The sequence below is a fragment of the Ips typographus genome, linkage group LG14 (assembly GCF_016097725.1).
Source record: "Ips typographus isolate SLU linkage group LG14, UJ_Ityp_2.0, whole genome shotgun sequence".
NCBI classification, from domain to species: Eukaryota; Metazoa; Arthropoda; class Insecta; order Coleoptera; family Curculionidae; genus Ips; species Ips typographus.
In genome coordinates, this window is record NC_138435.1 from 3,594,293 (window position 1) to 3,619,671 (window position 25,379).

Genomic DNA, 25,379 nt, shown 5'->3' on the forward strand with positions numbered 1-25,379 from the left:
TGCTTTAGGGCAATTCTAGTAGTACAAAAAAAGTGCTGTTTAAGCCAAAAAGTGAGTTTTGCAGCGTTGTCAGCTTGAAAACCCAACAAGGTGCTTTCGCTGGGATGAACAAAGCAAAAAGTCGGTTATTTTGAATTATTTTCAGTTCAATGTGGCAACACTGCTTTTCCCAGGCTTCGAGGTAGTGCTAGCAGTACAAAGCAAAGAGTTTTTAAACCAAAAGTGGCTTTTGCAGCGTTGCCAGCTTGCAAGCGCTATGAAGTGCATCTGCCAGGCTAAACAAGGCAAAAAGTCGGTTATTTTGATTTTTTTTTGCTAAAATTTGGCAACACCGCATTTACAAAGATTAAGGACAAGTCTAGCAGTACAAATCAACTTCTGTTTAAGCCAAAAAGTGGCCTTTCCAACGTTGCCAGCTTGCAAGCATAATGAAACTGTTTCGCCAAGTTAGATAAGGGAAAAGTCGGTTATTTTGAATTGTTTTCAGGTAAATGTAGCAACATTGCCTTTCCAAGGTTTTGAGACCATAATAGCAGTACAACTCAACTTCTGTTTAAGTCAAAAAGTGACTTTTGCAGCATTGCCAGCTTGCAAGCGCTATGAAGTGCATCTGCCAGGCTCAACAAGGCAAAAAATCAGTTATTTTGAATTTTTTTGCTAAAATTTGGCAACACCGCTTATACAAAGATTTAGCACAACTCCACCAGTACAAATCAACTTCTGTTTAAGTCAAAAATTGACGTTTGCAGCGTTGCCAGCTTGAAAACGCAATGAAATACACTCATCTTGTTAAAAAAGTCAAAAAGTCGGTTATTTTGAATTTTTCTTAGTTAAATGCGGCAACACTGCCTTTACAATGCTTTAGGGCACTTCTAGTAGTACAAAACAAGTGGTGTTTAAGCGAAAAAGTGACTTTTGCGGCGTTGCCAGTTTGAAAACACAACAAGGTGCTTTCGCTGGGTTGAACAAAGCAAAAAGTCGGTTATTTTGAATTTTTGTTGGTTCAATGTGGCAACACTGCTTTTCCAAGGCTTTGAGGTAGTGCTAGCAGTACAAAGCAAAGAGTTTTTAAACCAAAAAGTGGCTTTTGCAGCGTTGCCAGCTTGAAAATACAATAAAATTTACTCAGCTTGTTAAACCAGTCAAAAAGTCGGTTATTTTGAATTTTTCTTAGTTCAATGCGGCAACACTGCCTTTACAGTGCTTTACGGCACTTCTAGTAGTAAAAAACAAGTGCTGTTTAAACCAAAAAGTGACTTTTGCAGCGTTGCCAGTTTGAAAACCCAACAAGGTGCTTTCGCTGTGTTGAACAAAGCAAAAAGTCGGTTATTTTGAATTATTTTCAGTTCAATGTGGCAACACTGCTTTTCTAAGGCTTTGAGGCAGTGCTAGCAGTACAAAGCAAAGAGTTTTTAAACCAAAAAGTGGCTTTTGCAGCGTTGCCAGCTTGCAAGCGCTATGAAGTGCATCTGCCAGGCTCAACAAGGCAAAAAATCGGTTATTTTAAATTTTTTTGCTAAAATTTGGCAACACCGCTTTTACAAAGATTAAGGACAAGTCTAGCAGTACAAATCAACTTCTGTTTAAGCAAAAAAATGACGTTAGCAGCGTTGCCAGCTCGAAATCGCAATGAAACACAATCATCTTGTTAAACAAGGCAAAAAATCCGTTATTTTGAATTTTTTTGCTAAAATTTGGCAACCCCGCTTTTACCAAAGATTTAGGATAAATCTAGCAGCACAAATCAATTTATGTTTAAGCCAAAAAGTGACTTTTGCAGCGTTTCCAGCTTGAAAACGCAATGAAATTCACTCAGCTTGTTAAACCAGTCAAAAAGTCGGTTATTTTGAATTTTTGTTGGTTCAATGCGGCAACACTGCCTTTGCAATGCCTTAAGACATATTCTAGTAGTACAAAACAAGTGCTGTTTAACCGAAAAAGTGACTTTTGCAGCGTTGCCAGTTTGAAAACACAACAATTTGCTTTCTCTGGGTTGAACAAAGCAAAAAGTCGGTTATTTTGAATTATTTTCTGTTCAATGTGGCATCACTGCTTTTTCAAGGCTTTGAGGTAGTGTTAGCAGTATAAAGTAAAGAGTTTTTAAACCTAAAAGTGGCTTTTGCAGCGTTGCCAGCTTGAAAACACAATAAAATTCACTCAGCTTGTTAAACAAGTAAAAAGTCGGTTATTTTGAATTTTTTTTAGTTCGATGCGGCAACACTGCCATTACAATGCTTTAGGGTACTTCTAGTAGTACAAAACAAGTACTTTTTAAACTAAAAAGTGTTTTTTTCAGCGTTGCCAATGTAAAATCACATTCACCAAGTTGAAACCTAAAAAAGTCGGTTATTTTGAATTATTTTTGAGTAAATGTGGCAACATTGCCTTTCCAGGGTCTTGAGACCATTGTGGCACTACAAAACAAGTGCTGTTTAAGCCAACCTGCCTTTGCGGCGTTGCCAGTTTGAAAACATTGAACACAAAAGTCGGTTATTTTGAATCACTTTCAGTTCAATGTGGCAACACTGTTGCCATGTTTCAGGTATTCTCAAGTGGACCACACCAGTCCGGACAGTTTAAGCGGCTCAATTGATGTCAATTTGTTGGATGACGTGTCCACGACTTACGTCAAACGGTACGTCTGGCTGGGAACTGTCAAAATACCCATGGCCGCCTTGATTTCCACCTACCAGGTAGGTGCATCAGTCAGGAATATTCCACAGGTTTCAGAAACCCCTTTGGAATATTCCAGAAGCCCCCACATTGCTGGAGCTTATAAGAGATTCCAGAAAAATTATGGAATTGCATGTTATTTTGACAGCTGTCACTTTGACAGCCCATAACTCGGTTATTTTGACAGTTACAGGGTGGTTCAATATACCAAATTAAAGCCCTTTGAATCCTCTTTGACCACCCTGTATAACGATGTAGCGCACTTGTCTAATAACAGAGTTATGCAGCATTAAATACAGAGTGAACTGAATTGAAATGTGAGTGTGACAGCTGTCACTTTAACAGCCCATAACTCGGTTATTTTGACAGTTACAGGGTGGTTCAATATACCAAATTAAAGCCCTTTAAATCTACTTTTGACCACCCTGTATAGCGATGTAGCGCACTTGTCAAATAACAGAGTTATGCAGCATTAAATACAGAGTGAACTGAATTGAAATGTGAGTGTGACAGCTGTCACTTTAACAGCCCATAACTCGGTTATTTTGACAGTTATAGGGTGGTTCAATATACCAAATTAAAGCCCTTTGAATCCTGTTTGACCACCCTGTATAGCGATGTAGCGCACTTGTCAAATAACAGAGTTATGCAGCATTAAATACAGAGTGAACTGAATTGAAATGTGAGTGTGACAGCTGTCACTTTAACAGCCCATAACTCGGTTGTTTTGACAGTTACAGGGTGGTTCAATATACCAAATTAAAGCCCTTTAAATCTACTTTTGACCACCCTGTATAGCGATGTAGCGCACTTGTCAAATAACAGAGTTATGCAGCATTAAATACAGAGTGAACTGAATTGAAATATGAGTGTGACAGCTGTCACTTTAACAGCCCATAACTCGGTTATTTTGACAGTTACAGGGTGGTTCAATATACCAAATTAAAGCCCTTTGAATCCTCTTTGACCACCCTGTATTGCGATGTTTCGCACTTGTCAAATAACAAAGTTATGCAGCATTAAATACACAGTGAACTGAATTGAAATGTGAGTGTGACAGCTGTCACTTTAACAGCCCATAACTCGGTTATTTTGACAGTTACAGGGTGGTTCAATATACCAAATTAAAGCCCCTTAAATCCTCTTTGAGCACCCTGTATTGCGATGTTTGGCACTTGTCAAATAACAGAGTTATGCAGCATTAAATACAGAGTGAACTGAATTGGAATGTGAGTGTGACAGCTGTCACTTTAACAGCCCATAACTCGGTTATTTTGACAGTTATAAGGTGGTTCAATATACCCAATTAAAGCCCTTTGAATCCTCTTTGACCACCCTGTATTGCGACGTAGCGCACTTGTCAAATAACAGAGTTATGCAGCATTAAATACAGAGTGAACTGAATTGAAATGTGATTGTGACAGCTGTCACTTTAACAGCCCTTAACTCGGTTGTTTTGACAGCTACAGGGTGGTTCAATATACCAAATTAAAGCCTTTTAAATCTACTTTTGACCACCCTGTATAACGATGTAGCTGACCTGTCAAATGACAGAGTTATGTAGCCTTAAAATAAAACATGTTTCAGAAAAGTGCTTTAAGGAGGTTTGAATGTGTTTCACTCTGTATAATCGTTATTTTAAGAAGGAAAAATCTGAAAATTTCTGACTTTATACCAGTTGACCTATTTGACATTTGTGCCAAATATCAAAAGTGTCAGATGTCACTACTTGTCACTAGGACTGATTGACTGGCACATACTAAACTCGTATTTGCTCAGCTTTCTGGATGGTTCCTGGTGCAAACGCCACCTCTGATTACGGGCTATCGCAGCTGTCAAAATGACGCGACCAATAAGAAGCAAGAGTCTTCGACCGACACGTGCACTTATCTCCGACTAGAACTGAAAATAACTCCAAGTTTGCCTTCAATCGAACCTAACATGGTAAGTAATCCGTTTTGTTGCTCCACAAATAAAAAAATTTGAAGAGTGAGAATTTTTAAAAAAAATTCAGGTAAACCTACTATGTTTAGGCTATACCAGGCCGGAAAATCAAGGTAATAACCCTAAAATTGGATTTTTCATGAAGGTTCAAAGGATTAATTGCACTTTGCCTGAAATGATGCTTAAGTTCGTAAGAGGCCCCATATTGCGTCAGAAATCGGTTAAATTGATGGGTGAGAATTTTTCCAAAAATTAGGGTAAACCTACTATGTTTAGGCTATACCAGGCCGGAAAATCAAGGTCATAACCCTAAAATTGGATTTTTGATGAAGGATCAAAGGCTTCATTGCACTTTGCCTGAAATGATGCTTAGTTCGTAAGAGGCCCCATATTGCGTCAGAAATCAGTTAAGTTGAAGAGTGAGAATTTTTCCAAAAATTAGGGTAAACCTACTATGTTTAGGCTATAACAGGCCGGAAAATCAATGCCATAACCTGAAAACTGAATTTGTGGTAACCATTTAAACTTTCTTGTTGCACAGTTTGATTATTAAATTGTTTTGGCACGAGAGTTTTCGAAAAATCACGCTGCCCAAACCAGATCAGATAGAACCTTGAAACTTTTACCAAATGTAAACAGAAGTGTGCTTAATAAACAAAAAAAGTTTCGACCAGATCGCTTCCTCAGGAGTAAAGTTATACAAGTTGGAACGTGACTATTAACTGGTAGAGCAGTTTAAACAAAAGTGGCAACTTTAAAGTTTGGGGCACTTTAGCGACTAGAGCGCCCTCTTTCTCCAAAAATTCACTTGTAACTAAAGCACAATTCGTTTTTTTTTGACATTTTGTGCGAATAACCCTCAACTTACATGAATATTACGTTGTATTGTTGCGTATATGTAACATGCTTGATGATTATTGTTTTGAGGGATTGGGAGGGAAATTTGAGGAGTTTTTTGAGTCATTTTGTAGAGGAAAGTCTGTTTAATAACTGTGCAAAGTTTCAGCCAGATCGGATCATCAGGGACGGAGCAGCACAATTTTAAATATTTTCAAGCCTGTAACTTATGTAGTTTTCGAAAAATTGATCAACCTTTGACGTCCTCTAGCGGCCAAACGGTGCAACTTAGCGCTGCGCGCTCAACGTCACGTGATAGCCACATTCATTAGCTTTCTTTTGTTATTTGGTACAGAATGTTTCAAAAAAGCGAGTTATTCACGATTTAATGGGAAAATGCACTGAAATTTTGCCCAAAATGGCTGATCTTCCTGGCCTGTTGTGTTAACAGCCGCCATGTTGTTTGTCAACTTGTCAAAGTGACTTTTTTCATTAATTTCAGCCTGGGGAACACGAATTTGATGTTTTTTTTGCTCTAATCGGCATCGTTTCGGAAATATTCTTCATAATATGTCAATTTTGTCATTTTTTTGACAGTTTTCAGGGCGTGGCACCCTTAAAGATTCCTTTTTTTGACAAATGACAGTGTACGTCATATTTCTAACGTTAATTCAAACAAATTGGGGTGGTTAAAATGTAATTTCAAAAATCAAATTTTTTTCCTAAAATTTAGTGGGGGGACCTTTGAAAAATGTCAAAAAAAACAGTTTTTGTATTTTCCAGGACAAACTGTACGTTTTTCGAAAAAAGTGTATAGATGAGAAAAGTTGCGTTCCAGTGTGGTACACTCATGGTAAAAATTTGAAGTCTGTAACTTAAGCAGTTTTCGAGATATTTGCAAAAATGTTTTAAAATTTTTGATCAACTTTAACGCCCTCTAGCGGTGAAACGGTCCAACTTAGCGCAGCCCGCTCAACGTCACGTGATATCCCTATTTATTAGCTTTGTTTTGTGATATGACATATTTATCCACAATGTGTCAAATAAGCGAGTTATTGGCGATTTTCTGCTAAAGTGCACCGAATTTGTGCTTAAAATGGCTGGTTTTCCTGACCTACTATATTGACAACCGCCATATTGGATTTCAACCTGTCAAAGTGGTCATTTTAGTTAATTTCGGTCTCAGAAACACGATTTTTAGGTTTGTTTTGCCCAAAGTGGCACCATTTCAGAAATAACAGAAAAAAAATCAAATTTTTGTAATTTTTTGACAATTTCTGGGCGTGGCACCCTTAAAAATGATTTTTTTGACAAATGACACTTTACATCATATTTCTAACGTTAATTCAAATATATTCTGGCAGTTAAAATATAAATTTAAAATTCAATTTTTTTTCCCAAAATTCAGTGGGGGGGACCCTTCGAAAACTGTCAAGAAAACGGTTTTCATTTTTTCAAGGACAAACCATCAGTTTTTCGAAAAAAGTGTATAGATGAGAAAAGTTGCGTTCCAGTGTGGTACACTCTTGGTAAAAATTTCAAGTCTCCAACTTAAGTAGTTTTCGAGATATTTGCAAAAATGTTTTAAAATTTTTGATCAACTTTGACGCCCCCTAGCGGCCAGACGGTTCAACATAGCGCAGCCCGATCAACGTCACGTGATAGCCCTATTTCTTAGCTTTGTTTTGTCATATGACGTATTTATCCAGAATGTTTCAAATAAGCGAGTTATTGGCGATTATTGGCTAAAGTGCACCGAATTTGTGCTTAAAATGGCTGGTTTTCCTGACCTACTATACTGACAGCCGCCATATTGGATTTCAATCTGTCAAAGTGGTCATTTTAGTTAATTTCGGTCTCAAAAACTCGATTTTTAGGTTTGTTTTGCCAAAAGTGGCACCAATTCAGAAATAACAGAAAAAAAATCAAATTTTTGTAATTTTTTGACAATTTCTGGGCGTTGCACCCTTAAAAATGATTTTTTTGACAAATGACACTTTACATCATATTTCTAACGTTAATTCAAATACATTCGGGCAGAAAAATAAAAATTCAAAATTTAAAAAAAAATTTCCAAAATTTGGTGGGGGGACCCTTTGAAAATTGTCAAGAAAACGGTTTTTGTTTTTTCCAGGACAAACCATCAGTTTTTCGAAAAAAGTGTATAGATGAGAAAAGTTGCGTTCCAGTGTGGTACACTCTTGGTAAAAATTTCAATTCTCCAGCTTAAGTAGTTTTCGAGATATTTGCGAAAATGTTTTAAAATTTTTGATCAACTTTGACGCCCCCTAGCGGCCAGACGGTCCAACTTAGCGCAGTCCGCTCAACGCCACGTGATAGCCCTATTTATTAGCTTTGTTCTATCATATGACATTCTTATACAGAATGTTTCATATAAGCGAGTTATTGGCGATTTTCTGCTAAAGTGCACCGAATTTGTGCTTAAAATGACTGGTTTTCCTGACCTACTGTACTGACAGCCGCCATATTGGATTTCAATCTGTCAAAGTGGTCATTTTAGTTAATTTTGGTCTCAAAAACACGATTTTTAGGTTTGTTTTGCCAAAAGTGGCACCATTTCAGAAATAACCTATAAATTTTGAAATTTTTTTTGAAAATTTTGGTAAATGGACTTTTTTTCATTTTTTTTTTGCGTATTTCTGATTTTTCTGAAACAAAATGGTCGATAAAAACATTTTTTTCCAGGCCAATCTACCGTCCAACGAGCCGCCTTACATTAGAGATCACGCGTTCAAATGGAATAACACGTTCAACGCCTCGTTTCCCAATCGAAAATTCAATGTTTTCGCTTTGGACGTTAGAGGGCGCACCAGTTGCATTACGCGGTAAGTATGAATGTAGTAGAAGTAGTAGGGAAGTTTGGATTACCTAAATCTGGGAGTTACCTAACTCCTGTGTGGAGGTTCCTGAACCCACTTTTCTAGGGAAACCACTCTCAAGATAACCCCACTTTTCTCAGCGTTGGGGAAAGAATTTTTAGTGTTTTTTGAGGTTATTGGATAGGAAATTTAATGAGGATTCCAAAAATGTGCTTAAAACAGTAATTTTCTTACTCCAAGTGGGTTTTACAGGCCATTTTGCCGCTGACTGTCCTTTCAAAGTGTGCTTCTGGTAGTTCAAATTTTGACACCATTTTTTTGCCTGACTTTACCTGATTTTGTATTGTTTTTTTATGTCGTTAGATAGGAAATTTAATGAGGATTCCAAAAATGTGCTTAAAACAGTAATTTTCTTACTCCAAGTGGGTTTTACAGGCGATTTTGTCCTTGACTGTCCTTTTAAACCGTGTTTCTGACAGTTCAAACTTTGACCCCACTTTTCTACAAATTGCTGAAATCGTCTTTTTTATATGCTGTAAGTAATTGCCTGAAATCATCTCTTAAATATGCTGAAATAAATGTTCTAAAATCATCTTTTCAAATTGCTGAAATTGTCTCTTTAAATTTACTGAAATCGTTTTTTGAAATTGTGAAATTAATTGCCTGAAATTGTCTTTTTAACTGGCTGAAATCGTTTTTTCAAATTATTGAAATCGATCTTTTAAAATGCTTAAATTATTATTCTAAAATCATCTCTTCAAATTGAAGAAACCGTTTTTTTAAAATGCTGAAATTCATTTACTGAAATCATTTATTTCAAATGCTGAAATTAGCGTCAAACGGCTGAAATCGACTTTTTAAAATCAATTGCCTGAAATAACTTCTTTAAAATGCTGAAATAAATTTACATTTTAATTTGCTGAAATCGTCTTATTAAAACGATAAAATTAATTTTATAAAATCATCTCTTAAAAATGCTAAAATAAGTGAAAAAATACTGGAATCAGTTTCCTAAAATCATCTCTTCAAATTGGCTGAAATCGTCTTTTTGAAAATGCTGAAATTAGCGTAGAAATGCTAAAATTAATTTTTTTTTATTATTTCTTCAAATTCCTGAAATTGTCTTTTTTAAAATGCTGAAATTAGCGTAAACATGCTAAAATTAATTTTTTTAAATAATCTCTTCAAATTGCTGAAATCGTCTTTGTAAATTGTTGAAACCGTCTTTTTAAAACGTATTTCTTAAAAATGCTGAAATTAGCGTAAAAATGCTAAAATTAATTTTTTTAAATAATCTCTTCAAATTGCTGAAATCGTCTTAGTAAATTGGTGAAACCGTCTTTTTAAAATGTATTTCATAAAAATGCTGAAATTAGCGTAAACATGCTAAAATTAATTTTTTTAAACCATCTCTTCAAATTGCTGAAATCGTCTTTGTAAATTGTTGAAACCGTCTTTTTAAAACGTATTTCTTAAAAATGCTGAAATTAGCGTAAAAATGCTAAAATTAATTTTTTTAAATAATCCCTTCAAATTGCTGAAATCGTCTTAGTAAATTGGTGAAATCGTCTTTTTAAAATGTATTTCTTAAAAATGCTGAAATTAGTGTAAAAATGCTAAAATTAATTTTTTTAAATACTCTCTTCAAATTGCTGAAATTGTCTTTGTAAATTGTTGAAATCGTCTTTTTAAAATGTATTTCTTAAAAATGCTGAAATTAGCGTAAAAATGCTAAAATTAATTTTTTTAAATAATCCCTTCAAATTGCTGAAATCGTCTTAGTAAATTGGTGAAATCGTCTTTTTAAAATGTATTTCTTAAAAATGCTGAAATTAGTGTAAAAATGCTAAAATTAATTTTTTTAAATACTCTCTTCAAATTGCTGAAATTGTCTTTGTAAATTGTTGAAATCGTCTTTTTAAAATGTATTTCTTAAAAATGCTGAAATTAGCGTAAAAATGCTAAAATTATTTTTTTTAAATAATTTCTTCAAATTGCTGAAATCGTCTTAGTAAATTGGTGAAACCGTCTTTTTAAAATGTATTTCTTAAAAATGCTGAAGTTAGCGTAAAAATGCTAAAATTAATTTTTTAAATAATCTTTTCAAATTGCTGAAATCGTCTTTGTAAATTGTTAAAATCGTCTTTTTAAAATGCATTTCTTAAAAACGCTGAAGTTAGTGTAAAAATGCTAAAATTAATTTTTTAAAACCATCTCTTCAAAATGCTGAAATCGTCTTAGTAAAATGTTAAAATCGTTTGTTTTAAATACATTTCTTAAAAATGATGAAATTAGCGTAAAAATGCTGAAATTAATTTCCTCAAATTATCTCTTCAAATTGCTGAAATCGTATCTGTAAATTGTTGAAATCGTCTTTTTTAAATACATTTCTTAAAAATGCTGAAATTAGCGTAAAAATGCTGAATTTAATTTTCTAAAATTATTTCTTTAAACTGCTAAAATCGTCTTTTAAAAATGTATTTCTTAAAAATGCTGAAATTAGCGTAAAAATACTGGAATCAGTTTCCTAAAATCATCTCTTCAAATTGGCTGAAATCGTCCTTTTTAAAATGCTGAGATGAATTGCCCGAATTCATCTCTTAAAATTGCTGAAATCGTCTCTGTAAATTGTTGAAATCGTTTTTTTAAAATGTATTTCTTGAAAATGCTGAAATTAGCGTAAACATGCTAAAATTAATTTTTTAAAACCATCTCTTCAAATTGCTGAAATCGTCTTTTTAAAATGTATTTCTTAAAAATGCTAAAATTAATTTTTTTTAATAATCTCTTTAAATTGCTGAAATCTTCTTAGTAAATTGGTGAAATCGTCTTTTTAAAATGCATTTCTTAAAAATGCTGAAATTAGCGTAAAAATGCTAAAATAATTTTTTTTAAATAATCTCTTAAAATTGCTGAAATCGTCTCTGTAAATTGTTAAAATCGTTTTTTTAAAATGTATTTCTTGAAAATGCTGAAATTAGCGTAAACATGCTAAAATTAATTTTTTAAAACCATCTCTTCAAATTGCTGAAATCGTCTTTTTAAAATGTATTTCTTAAAAATGCTAAAATTAATTTTTTTTAATAATCTCTTCAAATTGCTGAAATCGTCTTTGTAAATTGTTAAAATCTTCTTTTTAAAATGTATTTCTTAAAAATGCTGAAATTAGCGTAAACATGCAAAAACAATATTTTTTAAATAATCTCTTCAAATTGCTGAAATCGTCTTTGTAAATTGTTGAAATCGTCTTTTTAAAATGCATTTCTTGAAAAAGCTGAAATTAGCGAAAAAAGGCTAAAATTAGTTTCCTAAAATCATCTTTTCAAATTGCTAAAATCGTCTAATTAAATAACAAAAATTGTTCTTTTAAAATTCTTAAATTAATTACCTAAAATGCATTTCTTAAAAATGCTGAAATTAGCGTACAAATCCTAAATTAATTTCCTAAATTTACCTTTTAAAATTGCTGAAATCGTCTTTTTAGAATGCTGAAATTTATTGCCTCAAATTGTCTCCTCAGATTGCTGGAATCGTCTCTTTAAATTGCTGAAACAGTCTTTTTACTTTGCAAAAATCGTCTTCTTAAAATGCTGAAATTAATTGCCTGAAATCATTTCTACAAATTGCTGAAATCGTCTTATTAAAATACTAAAACTAATTTCCTGAAATCGTCTCTTCAAATTGCTGAAATTATCTTTTTGAAATGCTGAAATTAATTGCCTGAAATCATCTCTTAAAAATGCTAAAATTAGCGTAAAAATGCTGAAATTAATTTCATCAAATTATTGCGTTAAATTTGCGGAAATCGTTTTTCTAATTTGCTAAAATCGTTTTTTTTTAAATGCTGCACTTAAGTGCCTGAAATCATCTCTTTGGAATGCTGAAATTAGCGTAAAAATGTTAAAATTAATTTCCTAAAATCGTCTCTTTAATATGCTGAAATCATATTGTTAAAATGCTAAAATTACCGTAAAAAATGCTGAAACTAATATCCTAAAATCAATCAATTTGCTGAAATTGTCTTTTTAAAATGCTGAAATGAATTGTATGAAATCATTTATTCAAACTGCTGAAATCGTTTTACTAAATTACTGAAATCGTCTTATTAAAATGCTGAAATTAATTGCCTGAAACCATCTCTTAAAAATGCTAAAATTAGCGTAAAAATTCTGAAATTAATTTCCTCAAATTATTGCTTCAAATTGCTGAAATGATTTTTCTAATTTGCAAAAGTTGTTCTTTAAAAATTCTGAAATTAATTTCATGAAATTATTGCTTCAAATTGATGAAATCGTCTGTTTAAATTGCTAAAATCGTATTTTTAAAATTCTAAAATTAATTGCCTGAAATCGTTTCTTTAAAATGCTGAAATTAGTTTATTTAAATCATATCTTCAAATTGCTGAAATTTGTGTAAAAATGCTGAAATTATTTTTCTAATTTGCTAAAGTCGTCTTTTTAAAATTCTGAAATTAATATCATCAAATTAATGCTTCAAATTGCTGAAATCATTTTTCTAATTTGCTAAAGTCGTCTTTTTAAAATTCTGAAATTAATTTCATGAAATTATTGCTTCAAATTGCTGAAATCATTATTGTAATTTGCTAATGTCGTCTTTTTAAAATTATGAAATTAATTTCATCAAATTATTGCTTCAAATTGCTGAAATCAATTTTCTAATTTGCTAAAGTCGTCTTTTAAAAATTATGAAATTAATTTCATAAATTATTGCTTCAAATTGCTGAAATCATTTTTATAATTTGCTAAAGTTGTCTTTTTAAAATTCTGAAATTAATTTCATCAAATTATTGCTTCAAATTGCTGAAATCATTTTTCTAATTCGTTAAAGTCGTCTTTTTCAAATTCTGAAATTAATTTCATCAAATTATTGCTTCAAATTGCTGAAATCATTTTTCTAATTGGCTAAAGTCGTCTTTTAAAAATTCTGAAATTAATTTCATCAAATTATTGCTGAAATCATTTTTATAATTTGCTAAAGTCGTCTTTGTAAAATTATGAAATGAATTGTCTGAAATCATCTCGAAAAATGCTGAAGATAGTGTAAAAATGCTACAACTAATTTCGTAAAATCATTGCATCAAATTGCTGAAATCGTCTCTTTAAATTGCTAAAATCGTATTTTTAAAATTCTGAAATTAATTGCCTGAAATCATCTCTTAAAAATGCTAAAATTAGCGTAAAAAATCTGAAATTAATTTCTTCAAATTATTGCTTCAAATTGCTGAAATCATTTTTCTAATTTGCTAAAGTCGTCTTTTTAAAATTATGAAATTACTTGCCTGAAATCATCTCTAAAAATGCTGAAAATAGTTTAAAAATTCTACAACTAATTTCGTAAAATCATTGCTTCAAATTGTCTCTTTAAATTGCTAAAATCGTATTTTTAAAATTCTAAAATTAATTGCCTGAAATCATTTCTTTAAAATGCTGAAATTAATTTATTTAAATCATTACTTCAAATTGCTGAAATTAGTGTAAAAATGCTGAAATTTTTTTTTTTAAATCGTCCGTCTAAATTGCTTAAATCGTCTCGTTAAACTGCTGAAATCGTTTTTTTTTTTAATGCTGAAATTAATTGTCTGAAATCGTCTTCTCAGATTGTTGAAATTGTCTCTTTAAATTGCTGAAATAGAATTTTTAAATTGCAAAAATCATCGTTTTACAATGCTGAAATTAGAGTAAAAATACTGAAATTAATATCCTAAAATCATGTTATCAAATTGCTCAAATTTTCTCTTCAAACAGCTGAAATCGTCTTTTTAAAATGCTGAAATTAATTGCTTGAAATAATTTCTTTAAAATGCTGAAATCAGTACTATTTGGTGAAGCTGTGACAAAGTTCAACTTTGAATGCCAGTTGAAGGTTTAATCATTAAATGACGATTTGTTTTTTTTGTTTTTTAGATTTTTAAAGCCTTTGGGACCTCCACAACTCAATTTCAACGATGATTTTGAGGTTACATCACCGGAACAGTGCTTACGTTACGTTTCTCTGATACCTTTCACCGATTCGCAGCGATTCTACAACAACGTTTGGTTGACCAGTGACGTACGTTATTTCAAATTATTTCCAATATTCGCACTGTTGTATACAGGGTGAACCATAAGTAATGGGACAGAGAGCAGCATATTCCCCTGACATCAAAATGATACGATTTATAGTCGTACAAATTCACCCATCGAGAATGACGTCAATCAGGTGAAAAACACCACTTTTCTCCCTGATTTTACATGATTTTGTAATGTTTTTTTATGTCATTAGATAGGAAATTTAATGAGGATACCAAAAATGTGCTTAAAACAGTAATTTTCTTACTGCAAGTGGGTTTTACAGGCGATTTTGTCCCTGACTGTCCTTGAAAACTGTGTTTCTGGCAGTTAAAAGTTTGACACCACTTTTCTTCCTGACTTTACACAATTTTGTAGTGGTTTTTTATGTCATTAGATAGGAAATTTAATGGGGATTCCAAAAATGTGCTTCAAACAGTAATTTTCTTACTACAACTGGGTTTTACAGGCGATTTTGTACCTGACTGTCCTTTCAAACTGGGTTTTTGGCAGTTTAAATTATAACACGACTTTTCTCCCTGATTTTACATGATTTTGTAATGTTTTTTAACGTCATTAGATAGGAAATTTAATGAGGATTCCAAAAATGTGCTTAAAATAGTAATTTTCTTACTCCAAGTGGGTTTTACAGTCGATTTTCTACCTGACTGTCCTTTCAAACTGTGTCTCTGGCAGTTAAAAGTTTGACATCACTTTTTTCCCTGATTTTAAATAATTTTGTAATGTTTTTTCATGTCGTTCGATAGGAAATTTAATGGGGATTCCAAAAATGTGCTTAAAACAGTCATTTTCTAACTGCAAGTTTGGTTTACAGGCAATTTTGTACCTGACTGTCCATTCAAACTGTGTTTCTGGCAGTTAAAAGTTTGACCACGTTTCTACCTGATTTTACATGATTTTTTAGTGTTTTTTTATGTCATTAGATAGGAAATTTAATAAGGATTCCAAAAATGTGCTTAAAACAGTAATTTTCGTACTGCAAGTGGGGTTTACAGGCGATTTTGTCCCTGACTGTCCTTTTAAACTGGGTTTAAGGCAGTTAAAAGTGTCACACCACTTTTCTTCCTGACTTTACAGAATTTTGTAATGTTTTTTTATGTCGTTAGATAGGAAATTTAATGAGGATTCCAAAAATGTGCTTAAAACAGTAATTTTCTTAGTCAAAGTGGGTTTCACAGGCGATTTTTTACCTGATTGTCCCTTCAAACTGTGTTTCTGGCAGTTAAAAGTTTGAAACCACGTTTTTACCTGATTTTACATGATTTTGTAGTGTTTTTTTATGTCATTAGATAGGAAATTTAATAAGAATTCCAAAAATGTGCTTAAAATAGTAATTTTCTTAGTCAAAGTGGGTTTCACAGGCGATTTTGTTCCTGACTGTTCTTTCAAACTGTGTTTCTGGCAGTTAAAAGTTTGACACTACTTTTCTCCCTGATTTTACAGAATTTTGTAATGTTTTTTTAACGTCATTAGATAGGAAATTTAATGAGGATTCCAAAAATGTGCTTAAAACAGTAATTTTCTTACTGCAAGTGGGTTTTAAGGGCGATTTTGTCCCTAAGTGTCCTTTCACACTGTGTTTCTGGCAGTTAAAACTTGAAACGGACCCTTAAGTTTTCAAAATTGAATAACTCCGCCATTTTTTAAGTTACAGGGTGCCCAAACCACTCAAAATAAAGCTCTTCGACTGCTCTTACCTGTCATAATAGTCACTTGATTAGTTCTTGTGAAATGTATACAGGGTGTGGCAAATTATGGGGTTGTGTTGGTTTGTCGGCCCCTAACAACCCTTAGGGTCTTTAGAGCGCTTCAAAACTTCCATTACCAGATTCTACGTTTAATTCCGAACAATTTAGCTCTCATACAAAATTTTCGTATCTTTAACCGTTTGCGAGATATTTAATAAAAACCAGTTGCTTGATATACTTTGACCAGAACTTTCATAACGGACCCTTAAATTTTCAAAATTGAATAACTCCGCCATTTTTTAAGTTACAGGGTGCGCAAACCACTCAAAATAAAGCTTTTTGAGCGCTCTTTCCTGCCCTACCAGTCACGTGATCCGTTCTTGTAAAATAAGTACACACGTTGGGCGCCAAAATTGTAACAATTTTCGAAAAAAGTCGTTTTAAGCAGCTGAAACGGTTGCAGGTAACGCCCCCTATCAGCCACCGCAAAATAAACGAAAGAGTTGCATTTACCGGCTGTCAAAACCACTTTACAAAAATTTTCAGTAATTTATATAAAAAAAAAAATTAAAAGCAAAATTTCAACTTTCACACCCTGTATCTTTGGTAATATTATCACTCGGTATAGGACGACTTAGCTAAATAGTGTTATTTTTTAGGAATATGCTGTGGATTATATGTCCCATTACACATGGTCCACCCTGTATATCGATAATTATTAGTTTAAGTGACAACATTGCCCGCTAATGCTTCCGACAAAGACAGAGCAAACCAGAACAAACGATTCCAGAGAAGTCGGGTTCACCCAACTTCTTTTTATTATTAATTCTTATTTCTTTATCTAAAAATTTTTTATGATTGTTTGTTGGATAGGAAATTTAATGAGGATTTCAAAAATGTGCTTAAAACAGTAATTTTCTTACTGCAAGTGGGTTTTACAGGCGATTTTGTACCTGACTGTCCTTTCAAACTGTGTTTCTGGCAGTTCAAACTTTGACACCTCTTTTCTTCCTTACTGTACCAAATTTTTAAGTGTTTTTTGAGGTTATTGGATAGGAAATTTAATGAGGATTTCAAAAATGTGCTTAAAACAGTCATTTTCTCACTGCAAGTGGGTTTGACGAGCGATTTTGTCCCTGACTGTCCTTGAAAACTGTGTTTCTGGCAGTTCAAATTTTGACACCGCTTTTCTTCCTGACTGTACCAAATTTTTGAGTGTTTTTTGAGGTTATTGGATAGGAAATTTAATGGAGATTGTAAAAATGTGTTTAAAACAGTCATTTTCTCACTTCAAGAGGGTTTTAGAGGCGATTTTGTCCCTGACTATAGTTTCAAACTGTGTTTTTGGCAGTTCAAACTTTGACACCGCTTTTCTTCCTGACTGTACCAAATTTTTGAGTGTTTTTTGAGGTTATTGGATAGGAAATTCAATTAGGATTTCAAAAATGTGCTTAAAACAGTCATTTTCTCACTGCAAGTGGGTTTGACAAGCGATTATGTCTCTGACTGTCCTTTCAAACTGTGTTTTTGGCAGTTCAAAGTTTGACACCTTTTTTCTTCCTGACTGTACTACATTTTTGAGTGTTTTTTGAGGTTATTGGATAGGAAATTTAATGAGGATTTCAAAAATGTGCTTAAAACAGTCATTTTCTCACTGCAAGTGGGTTTGACAAGCGATTTTGTCCCTGACTGTCTTTTCAAACTGTGTTTTTGGCAGTTCAATCTTTGACACCGCTTTTCTTCCTGACTGTACCAAATTTTTGAGTGTTTTTTAAATTTTCCTGTAAAATCACGTGATATTTGTCACTAATGTCAAAACTAACAAGATTTGCCTTGAATTTGCAAGAATTCGAGTTTAACACAGTTTTTTTTTGCAATTTTCGAAACGAGACAAGTTTTTAGAGTTGTGACAGTTATTTTGACAATTGTCACGTGATTGTTTAGCTAAATAGCTTTCTAAAATCACGTGACAAGTGTCACTGACGTCAAAACTGTCAAACTGTGCTCAAAAGTTGCAGAAATCAGGTTTAAGGAAAGCTCTCTTGCAGTATTTGATATAAAACGCGTTTCTGAAGTTTATGACAGATATTTTGACAATTGTCACGTGATCCTTTAGCTAAATAGTATTCTAAAATCACGTGACAATTGTCACTAATATCAAAACTGTCAAACTGTGCTCAAAAGTTGCAAAAATCAGGTTTTAGAAAAGCTATCTTGCATTATTTGATATAAGACGTGTTTCTGAGATTGTGACAGTTATTTTGACAATTGTCACGTGATTCTTTAGCTAAATAGTATTCTAAAAGCATGTGACAATTGTCACTAACGTCAAAACTGTCAAACTGTGCTCGGAAGTTGCAAAAATCAGGTTTTAGAAAATCTTTCTTGCAGTATTTGATATAAAACCCGTTTCTGATTTTGATGACAGTTATTTTGACAATTGTCACGTGATTTTCTAGCTAAATAGTGGTCTAAAATCACGTGACAATTGTCACTACCGTCAAAACTGTCAAACTGTGCTCAAAAGTTGCAGAAATCAGGTTTTAGAAAAGCTTTCTTGCAGTATTTGATATAAAACGCGTTTTCGAGGTTTATGACAGTTATTTTGACAATTGTCACGTGATTCTTTAGCTAAATAGTGGTCTAAAATCACGTGACAGTTGTCACTAACGTCAAAACTGTCAAAATGTGCTCAAAAGTTGCAAAAATCAGGTTTTAGTAAAGCTTTCTTACAATTTGCGAAAGAAGACGTGTTTTAGGATTTGCGACAGTTATTTTGACAATTGTCACGTGATTCTTTAGCTAAATAGTGTTCTAAAATCACGTGACAATTGTCACTAACGTCAAAACTGTCAAACTGTGCTCAAAAGTTGCAAAAATCAGGTTTTAGAAAAGCTCTCTTGCAGTATTTGATATAAAACGCGTTTCTGAGGTTGATGACAGTTATTTTGACAATTGTCACGTGACTGTCTAGCTAAATTTTCCTGTAAAACCAAGTGATATTTGTCACTAATGTCAAAAATATCAAACTTTGCCTAAAATTTGCAACAATTCGAGTTAAACACAGTTTTCTTGCAATTTTCGAAACGAGACGTGTTTTTAGATTTGTGACAGTTATTTTGACAATTGTCACGTGATCTTTTAGCTAAATAGTGTTCTAAAATCACGTGACAATTGTCACTAACGTCAAAACTGTCAAATTGTGCTCTAAAGTTGCAGAAATCAGGTTTAAGAAAAGTTTTCTTGCAGTATTTGATATAAAACGCGTTTCTGAGGTTTATGACAGTTATTTTGACAATTGTCACGTGACTGTCTAGTTAAATTATACTAAAAAATCACGTGATATCTGTTGCTAATGTCAAAACTATCAAACTTTGCCTAAAATTTGCAAAAATTCGAGTTAAACACAGTTTTCTTGCAATTTTCGAAACAAGACGTGTTTTTAGATTTGTGAGAGTTATTTTGACAATTGTCACGTGATCTTTTAGCTAAATAGTGTTCTAAAATCACATGACATGTGTCACTAACGTCAAAACTGTCTAACTGTGCTCAAAAGTTCGAAAAATCTGGTTTTAGAAAAGCTTTCTTGCAGTATTTGATATAAAACGCGTTTCTGAGGTTTATGACAGTTATTTTGACAATTGTCACGTGATTTTCTAGCTAAATAGTGGTCTAAAATCACGTGACAATTGCCACTAACGTCAAAACTGTCAAAGTGTGCTCAAAAGTTGCAAAAATCTGGTTTTAGAAAAGCTTTCTTGCAGTATTTGATATAAAACGCGTTTCTGAGGTTTATGACAGTTTTTTTGACAATTGTCACGTGATTCTTTAGCTAAATAGTGGTCTAAAATAACCTGACAGTTGTCACTAACGTCAAAACTGTCAAAATGTGCTCAAAAGTTGCAAAAATCAGGTTTTAGAAAAGCTTTCTTACAGTTTTCGAAACAAGACGTGTTTTAGGATTTGTGACAGTTATTTTGACAATTGTCACGTGATTTTCTAGCTAAATAGTGGTCTAAAATAACCTGACAGTTGTCACTAACGTCAAAACTGTCAAAATGTGCTCAAAAGTTGCAAAAATCAGGTTTTAGAAAAGCTTTCTTACAGTTTTCGAAACAAGACGTGTTTTAGGATTTGTGACAGTTATTTTGACAATTGTCACGTGATTTTCTAGCTAAATAGTGGTCTAAAATAACCTGACAGTTGTCACTAACGTCAAAACTGTCAAAATGTGCTCAAAAGTTGCAAAAATCAGGTTTTAGAAAAGCTTTCTAACAGTTTTCGAAAAAAGACGTGTTTTAGGATTTGTGACAGTTATTTTGACAATTGTCACGTGATCCTTTAGCTAAATAGTGTTCTAAAATCACGTGACAATTGTCACTAACGTCAAAATAGTCAAACTGCGCTGAAAAGTTGCAAAAATCAGGTTTTAGAAAAGCTATCTTGCATTATTTGATATAAGACGTGTTTCTGAGATTATGACAGTTATTTTGACAATTGTCACGTGACTGTCTAGATAAATTATTCAGTAAAACCACGTGATATTTGTCACTAATGTCAAAACCAGCAACATTTGCCTTGAATTTGTAAGAATTCGAGTTTAAAACAGTTTTCTTGCAATTTTCGAAACGAGACTTGTGTTTTAGATTTGTGGCATTTATATTGACAATTGTCACGTGATCCTTTAGCTAAATAGTGTTCAAAAATCCCGTGACAATTGTCACTAACGTCAAAACTGTCAAACTGTGCTCAAAATTGCAAAAATCCAGTTTTAGAAAAGCTTTCTTGCAGTATTTGATATAAAACGCGTTTCTGAGGTTTATGACAGTTATTTTGACTATTGTCACGTGATATTTTAGCTAAATAGTGTTCTAAAATCACGTGACAAGTGTCACTAACGTCAAAACTGTCAAACTGTGCTCAAAAGTTGCAGAAATCAGGTTTTAGAAAAGCTTTCTTACAGTTTTCGAAAGAAGACGTGTTTTAGGAATTGTGACAGTTATTTTGACAATTGTCACGTGATCCTTTAGCTAAATAGTGGTATAAAATCACGTGACAATTGTCACTACCGTCATAACTGTCAAACTGTGCTCAAAAATTGCAAAAATCAGGTTTTAAAAAAGCTTTCTGGCAGTTTTCGAAACAAGACGTGTTTCTGAGTTTTATGACAGTTATTTTGACAATTGTCACGTGATCCTTTAGCTAAATAGTGTTCTAAAATCACGTGACAATTGTCACTAACGTCAAAACTGTCAAACTGTGCTCAAAAGTTGCAAAAATCAGGTTTTAGAAAAGCTTTCTGGCAGTTTTCGAAACAAGACGTGTTTCTGAGTTTTATGACAGTTATTTTGACAATTGTCACGTGATCCTTTAGCTAAATAGTGTTCTAAAATCACGTGACAATTGTCACTAACGTCAAAACTGTCAAACTGTGCTCAAAAGTTGCAAAAATCAGGTTTTAGAAAAGCTTTCTTACAGTTTTCGAAAGAAGACGTGTTTTAGGATTTGTGACAGTTATTTTGACAATTGTCACGTGATCCTTTAGCTAAATAGTGTTCTAAAATCACGTGAAAATTGTCACTAACGTCAAAACTGTCAAAATGTTCTCAAAGTTGCAAAAATTAGGTTTTAGAAAAGCTTTCTTGCAGTATTTGATATAAAACGCGTTTATGAGGTTTATGACAGTTATTTTGACAATTGTCACGTGACTGTCTAGCTAAATTATACTAAAAAACCACGTGATATCTGTCGCTAATGTCAAAACTATCAAAATTTGCCTAAAATTTGCAAGAATTCGAGTTTAACACAGTTTTTTTTGCAATTTTCGAAACGAGACGTGTTTCAAGATTTGTGACAGTTATTTTGACAATTGTCACGTGATCCTTTAGCTAAATAGTGTTCTAAAATCACGTGACAATTGTCACTAACGTCAAAACTGTCAAACTGTGCTCAAAAATTGCAAAAATCAGGTTTTAGAAAAGCTTTCTGACAGTTTTCGAAACAAGACGTGTTTCTGAGTTTTATGACAGTTATTTTGACAATTGTCACGTGATATTTTAGCTAAATAGTGTTCTAAAATCACGTGACAACTGTCACTAACGTCAAAACTGTCAAACTGTGCTCTAAAGTTGCAATAATCAGGTTTTAGGAAAGCTTTCTTGCAGTATTTGATATAAAACGCGTTTCTGAGATTATGACAGTTATTTTGACAATTGTCACGTGATTCTTTATCTAAATAGTGTTCTAAAACCACGTGACAATTGCCACTAACGTCAAAACTGTCAAACTGTGCTCAAATGTTGCAAAAATCAGGTTTTAGAAAAGCTTTCTGACAGTTTTGGAAACAAGACGTGTTTCTGAGTTTTATGACAGTTATTTTGACAACTGTCACGTGACTGTCTAGCTAAATTTTCCTGTAAAACCAAGTGATATTTGTCACTAATGTCAAAAATATCAACATTTGCCTAAAATTTGCAAGAATTCGAGTTTAACACAGTTTTTCTTGCAATTTTCGAAACGAGACGTGTTTTAAGATTTTTGACAGTTATTTTGACAATTGTCACGTGACTTTCTAGCTGAATAGTGTTCTAAAATCACGTGACAAGTGTCACTAACGTCAAAACTGTCAAACGGTGCTCAAAAGTTGCAAAAATCAGGTTTTAGAAAAGCTTTCTGACAGTTTTCGAAACAAGACGCGTTTCTGAGGTTTATGACAGTTATTTTGACAATTGTCACATGATTCTTTAGCTAAATAGTGTTTTAAAATCACGTGACAATTGTCATTAACGTCAAAACTGTCAAAATGTGCTCAAAATTGCAAAAATCAGGTTTTAGGAAAGCTTTCTTGCAGTATTTGATATAAAACGTGTTTCTGAGGTTTATGACAGTTATTTTGACAATTGTCACGTGATTTTCTAGCTAAATTTTGTTCTAAAATCACGTGACAATTGTCACTAACGTCAAAACTGTCAAACTGTGCTCTAAAGTTGCAAAAATCCGGTTTTAGAAAAGCTTTCTTTCAGTATTTGATGTAAAACGTATTTCTGAGGTTTATGACAGTTATTTTGATAATTGTCACGTAATCCTTTTGCTAAATAGTGTTCTAAAATCACGTGACAACTGTCACTAATGTCAAAACTATCAAACTTTGCCTAAAATTTGCAAGAATTCGAGTTTAACACAGTTTTCTTGCAATTTTCGAAACAAGACGGGTTTTAAGATTTGTGACAGTCATTTTGACAATTGTCACGTGATTCTTTAGCTAAATAGTGTTCTAAAATCACGTGACAATTGTCACTAACGTCAAACCTGTCAAACTGTGCTCAAAAGTTGTAAAAATCAGGTTCTTGAAAAGCTTTCTTGCAGTATTTGATATAAAACGCGATTCTGAGGTTTATGACAGTTATTTTGACAATTGTCCCGTGATTCCCAAGCTAAATAGTGTTCTAAAGTCACGTGACAATTGTCACTAACGTCAAAATCGTCTTAATTTGTAGCTTTGTTCGGGTTCATGATTTTGAACCGTTCAGGAATTGATTTTGGGCCATCTGCATGGATGGAATAAGTATTGCTGCGTATCAATTTACAGGACCATATACAAATTGTCGTGCAAATGGTCCAAGAGTCCAGAAGCAATAATCCGAATGAAACTATAGAAAATCGAGTGGTTTTTGACTAATTTGGGGAAGGGGAATCCATTCCCGTTCTCCGTTTCCGGGTATCTCTTACCCAGGCTACAATCAGGGTGTAACAAAACTTTTCAAAGAGATACGTGAAAATGAACATTACCATTCGATTCCCTGTCGCCAATTTAGTATAAAACGACACTTTAGTCGAGCGTCTGTCTAAAAGTTGAAGTTTACGGCGCAATCTGCCGTACGGTTTGGCCGTACGGTCGCTCTTACGGCAAATCTGCAGTTTCTGATAGAAAAATTGGGTAAACCAGGCCTAAGAATATGTTTTTCCTTATTTTTTTTTTTTAGAAAAATCCTATTTGTTGTGTTTGTTGGGAGCATTAGTTTTGCAAGGGTTTCCTTCTCCCTGATACACTAAAAAACTGTCATTTTTACACAGCAATTGATTGACTTCTGCATTGGTTCGGTCGTGGATCACTGCATCACTCTCGTCTGTTTTCTGTTGGCGCTAAAACTGGAAGCTTACCTCATATTAGGTATTCCTCACACGAAAAAGGTAAATTTTCTGTTCAGTGACTTGTTGGATACTTTATCTCGTTTCATTGGAGGAAGGAGTCCAAAAAGGCGGTTCAAGTATAGTAAAACATTAAACAAAATCCTTATATTAAGACTTGTTAAGGCCTATTTTCAGAGATTTTTAAATGCTACTCAAAACCTTCTTAAAAGTACCAGAGTCCTCTACAAGTGTCTTAAATCTTTCCAGAATTGTTTTAAATTTACTTACCCGGTGCGGAATTCGGGACGACTACATACTGTGGCACGAGACGGAGTTTTCTGGCTGTCTTTAACCGTTTGCCTTACTAATTACCATTTTTGTCATTTTCTTGAAAACGGTTAAAGGTATTTTAGTAAAATTTTCAGCGCTGGTAAAACTCCCCATAAGGCAACTTTTACCATTTTTACCGTTTTTCTGTAGGACTAACCGTTCTCGCGTAAATAAAGGCCAAATTATTAAGGCCCCTCCCCAGAAAAGTTGGGCCACTTTTCGCTTCAACCGTATATAACTCGGTTATTTGACAAGATACAGAGTGAAGCGAAAAACCATTGAATAGCTCGGAATGAAAGCTTTTTAAAAATGGTATTACACGTCAAAATCGGTTGAGGCATAACACCGCTAGGGGGCGTCAAAGTTTAAGTAACATTTCCCCCTGACCTGTTCAAAAGCTTTAGGACACCCTTTACTTTAACCGCTTGCAACTCGGTTATTTGACAAGATACAGGGTGGAGCAAAAAACTGGAGGATAGCTCAAAATGTGACCTTTCCAAAAATGGTATTACACGTCACAATCTCTTAGGGCGTAACGCCGCTAGAGGGCGTCTAAAGTTTAAGGACCCTTTTAAAAGAAAGTTCCATAGACCTCTAAATGCTACTGAGAACCTTCTTAAAAGTGCCAGAAGTAATTCTGGTTAATTTCGGTCTGGAAAATACAAATTTTGTGTCTGTTTTGCCAAAAGTGGCATCGTTTCGGAAATAACCTAAAAGTATGACATTTTTTGTATAATTTTGACAGATTTTAGGGCGTGGCACCCTTAAAAATGACTTTTTTGACAAATGACACTTTACGTTTGATTTGAACCGTTATTACAAAGATATTAGGGCAGTCAAAATAAAAA

The 25,379-nt window shown here is 33.3% G+C and overlaps 1 protein-coding gene across 2 annotated transcripts in view; it reads left to right on the top strand.

Annotated features, from left to right (window-relative positions):
* Positions 1 to 25,379, top strand: part of Cc2d2a (Coiled-coil and C2 domain containing 2A) — an 88,585-nt gene that overhangs the window by 49,488 nt on the left and 13,718 nt on the right. Inside the window, exons 10-14 of one of the 2 annotated variants that reach the window (XM_081992602.1) lie at positions 2,543 to 2,693; positions 4,453 to 4,617; positions 8,161 to 8,300; positions 14,219 to 14,363; positions 24,145 to 24,241. In XM_081992602.1, the coding sequence (XP_081848728.1) occupies positions 2,543 to 2,693; positions 4,453 to 4,617; positions 8,161 to 8,300; positions 14,219 to 14,363; positions 24,145 to 24,241 (698 nt within the window). The remainder of the gene's footprint in view (positions 1 to 2,542; positions 2,694 to 4,452; positions 4,618 to 8,160; positions 8,301 to 14,218; positions 14,364 to 24,144; positions 24,242 to 25,379) is intronic. The other variant, XM_081992603.1, reaches the window with a different exon arrangement.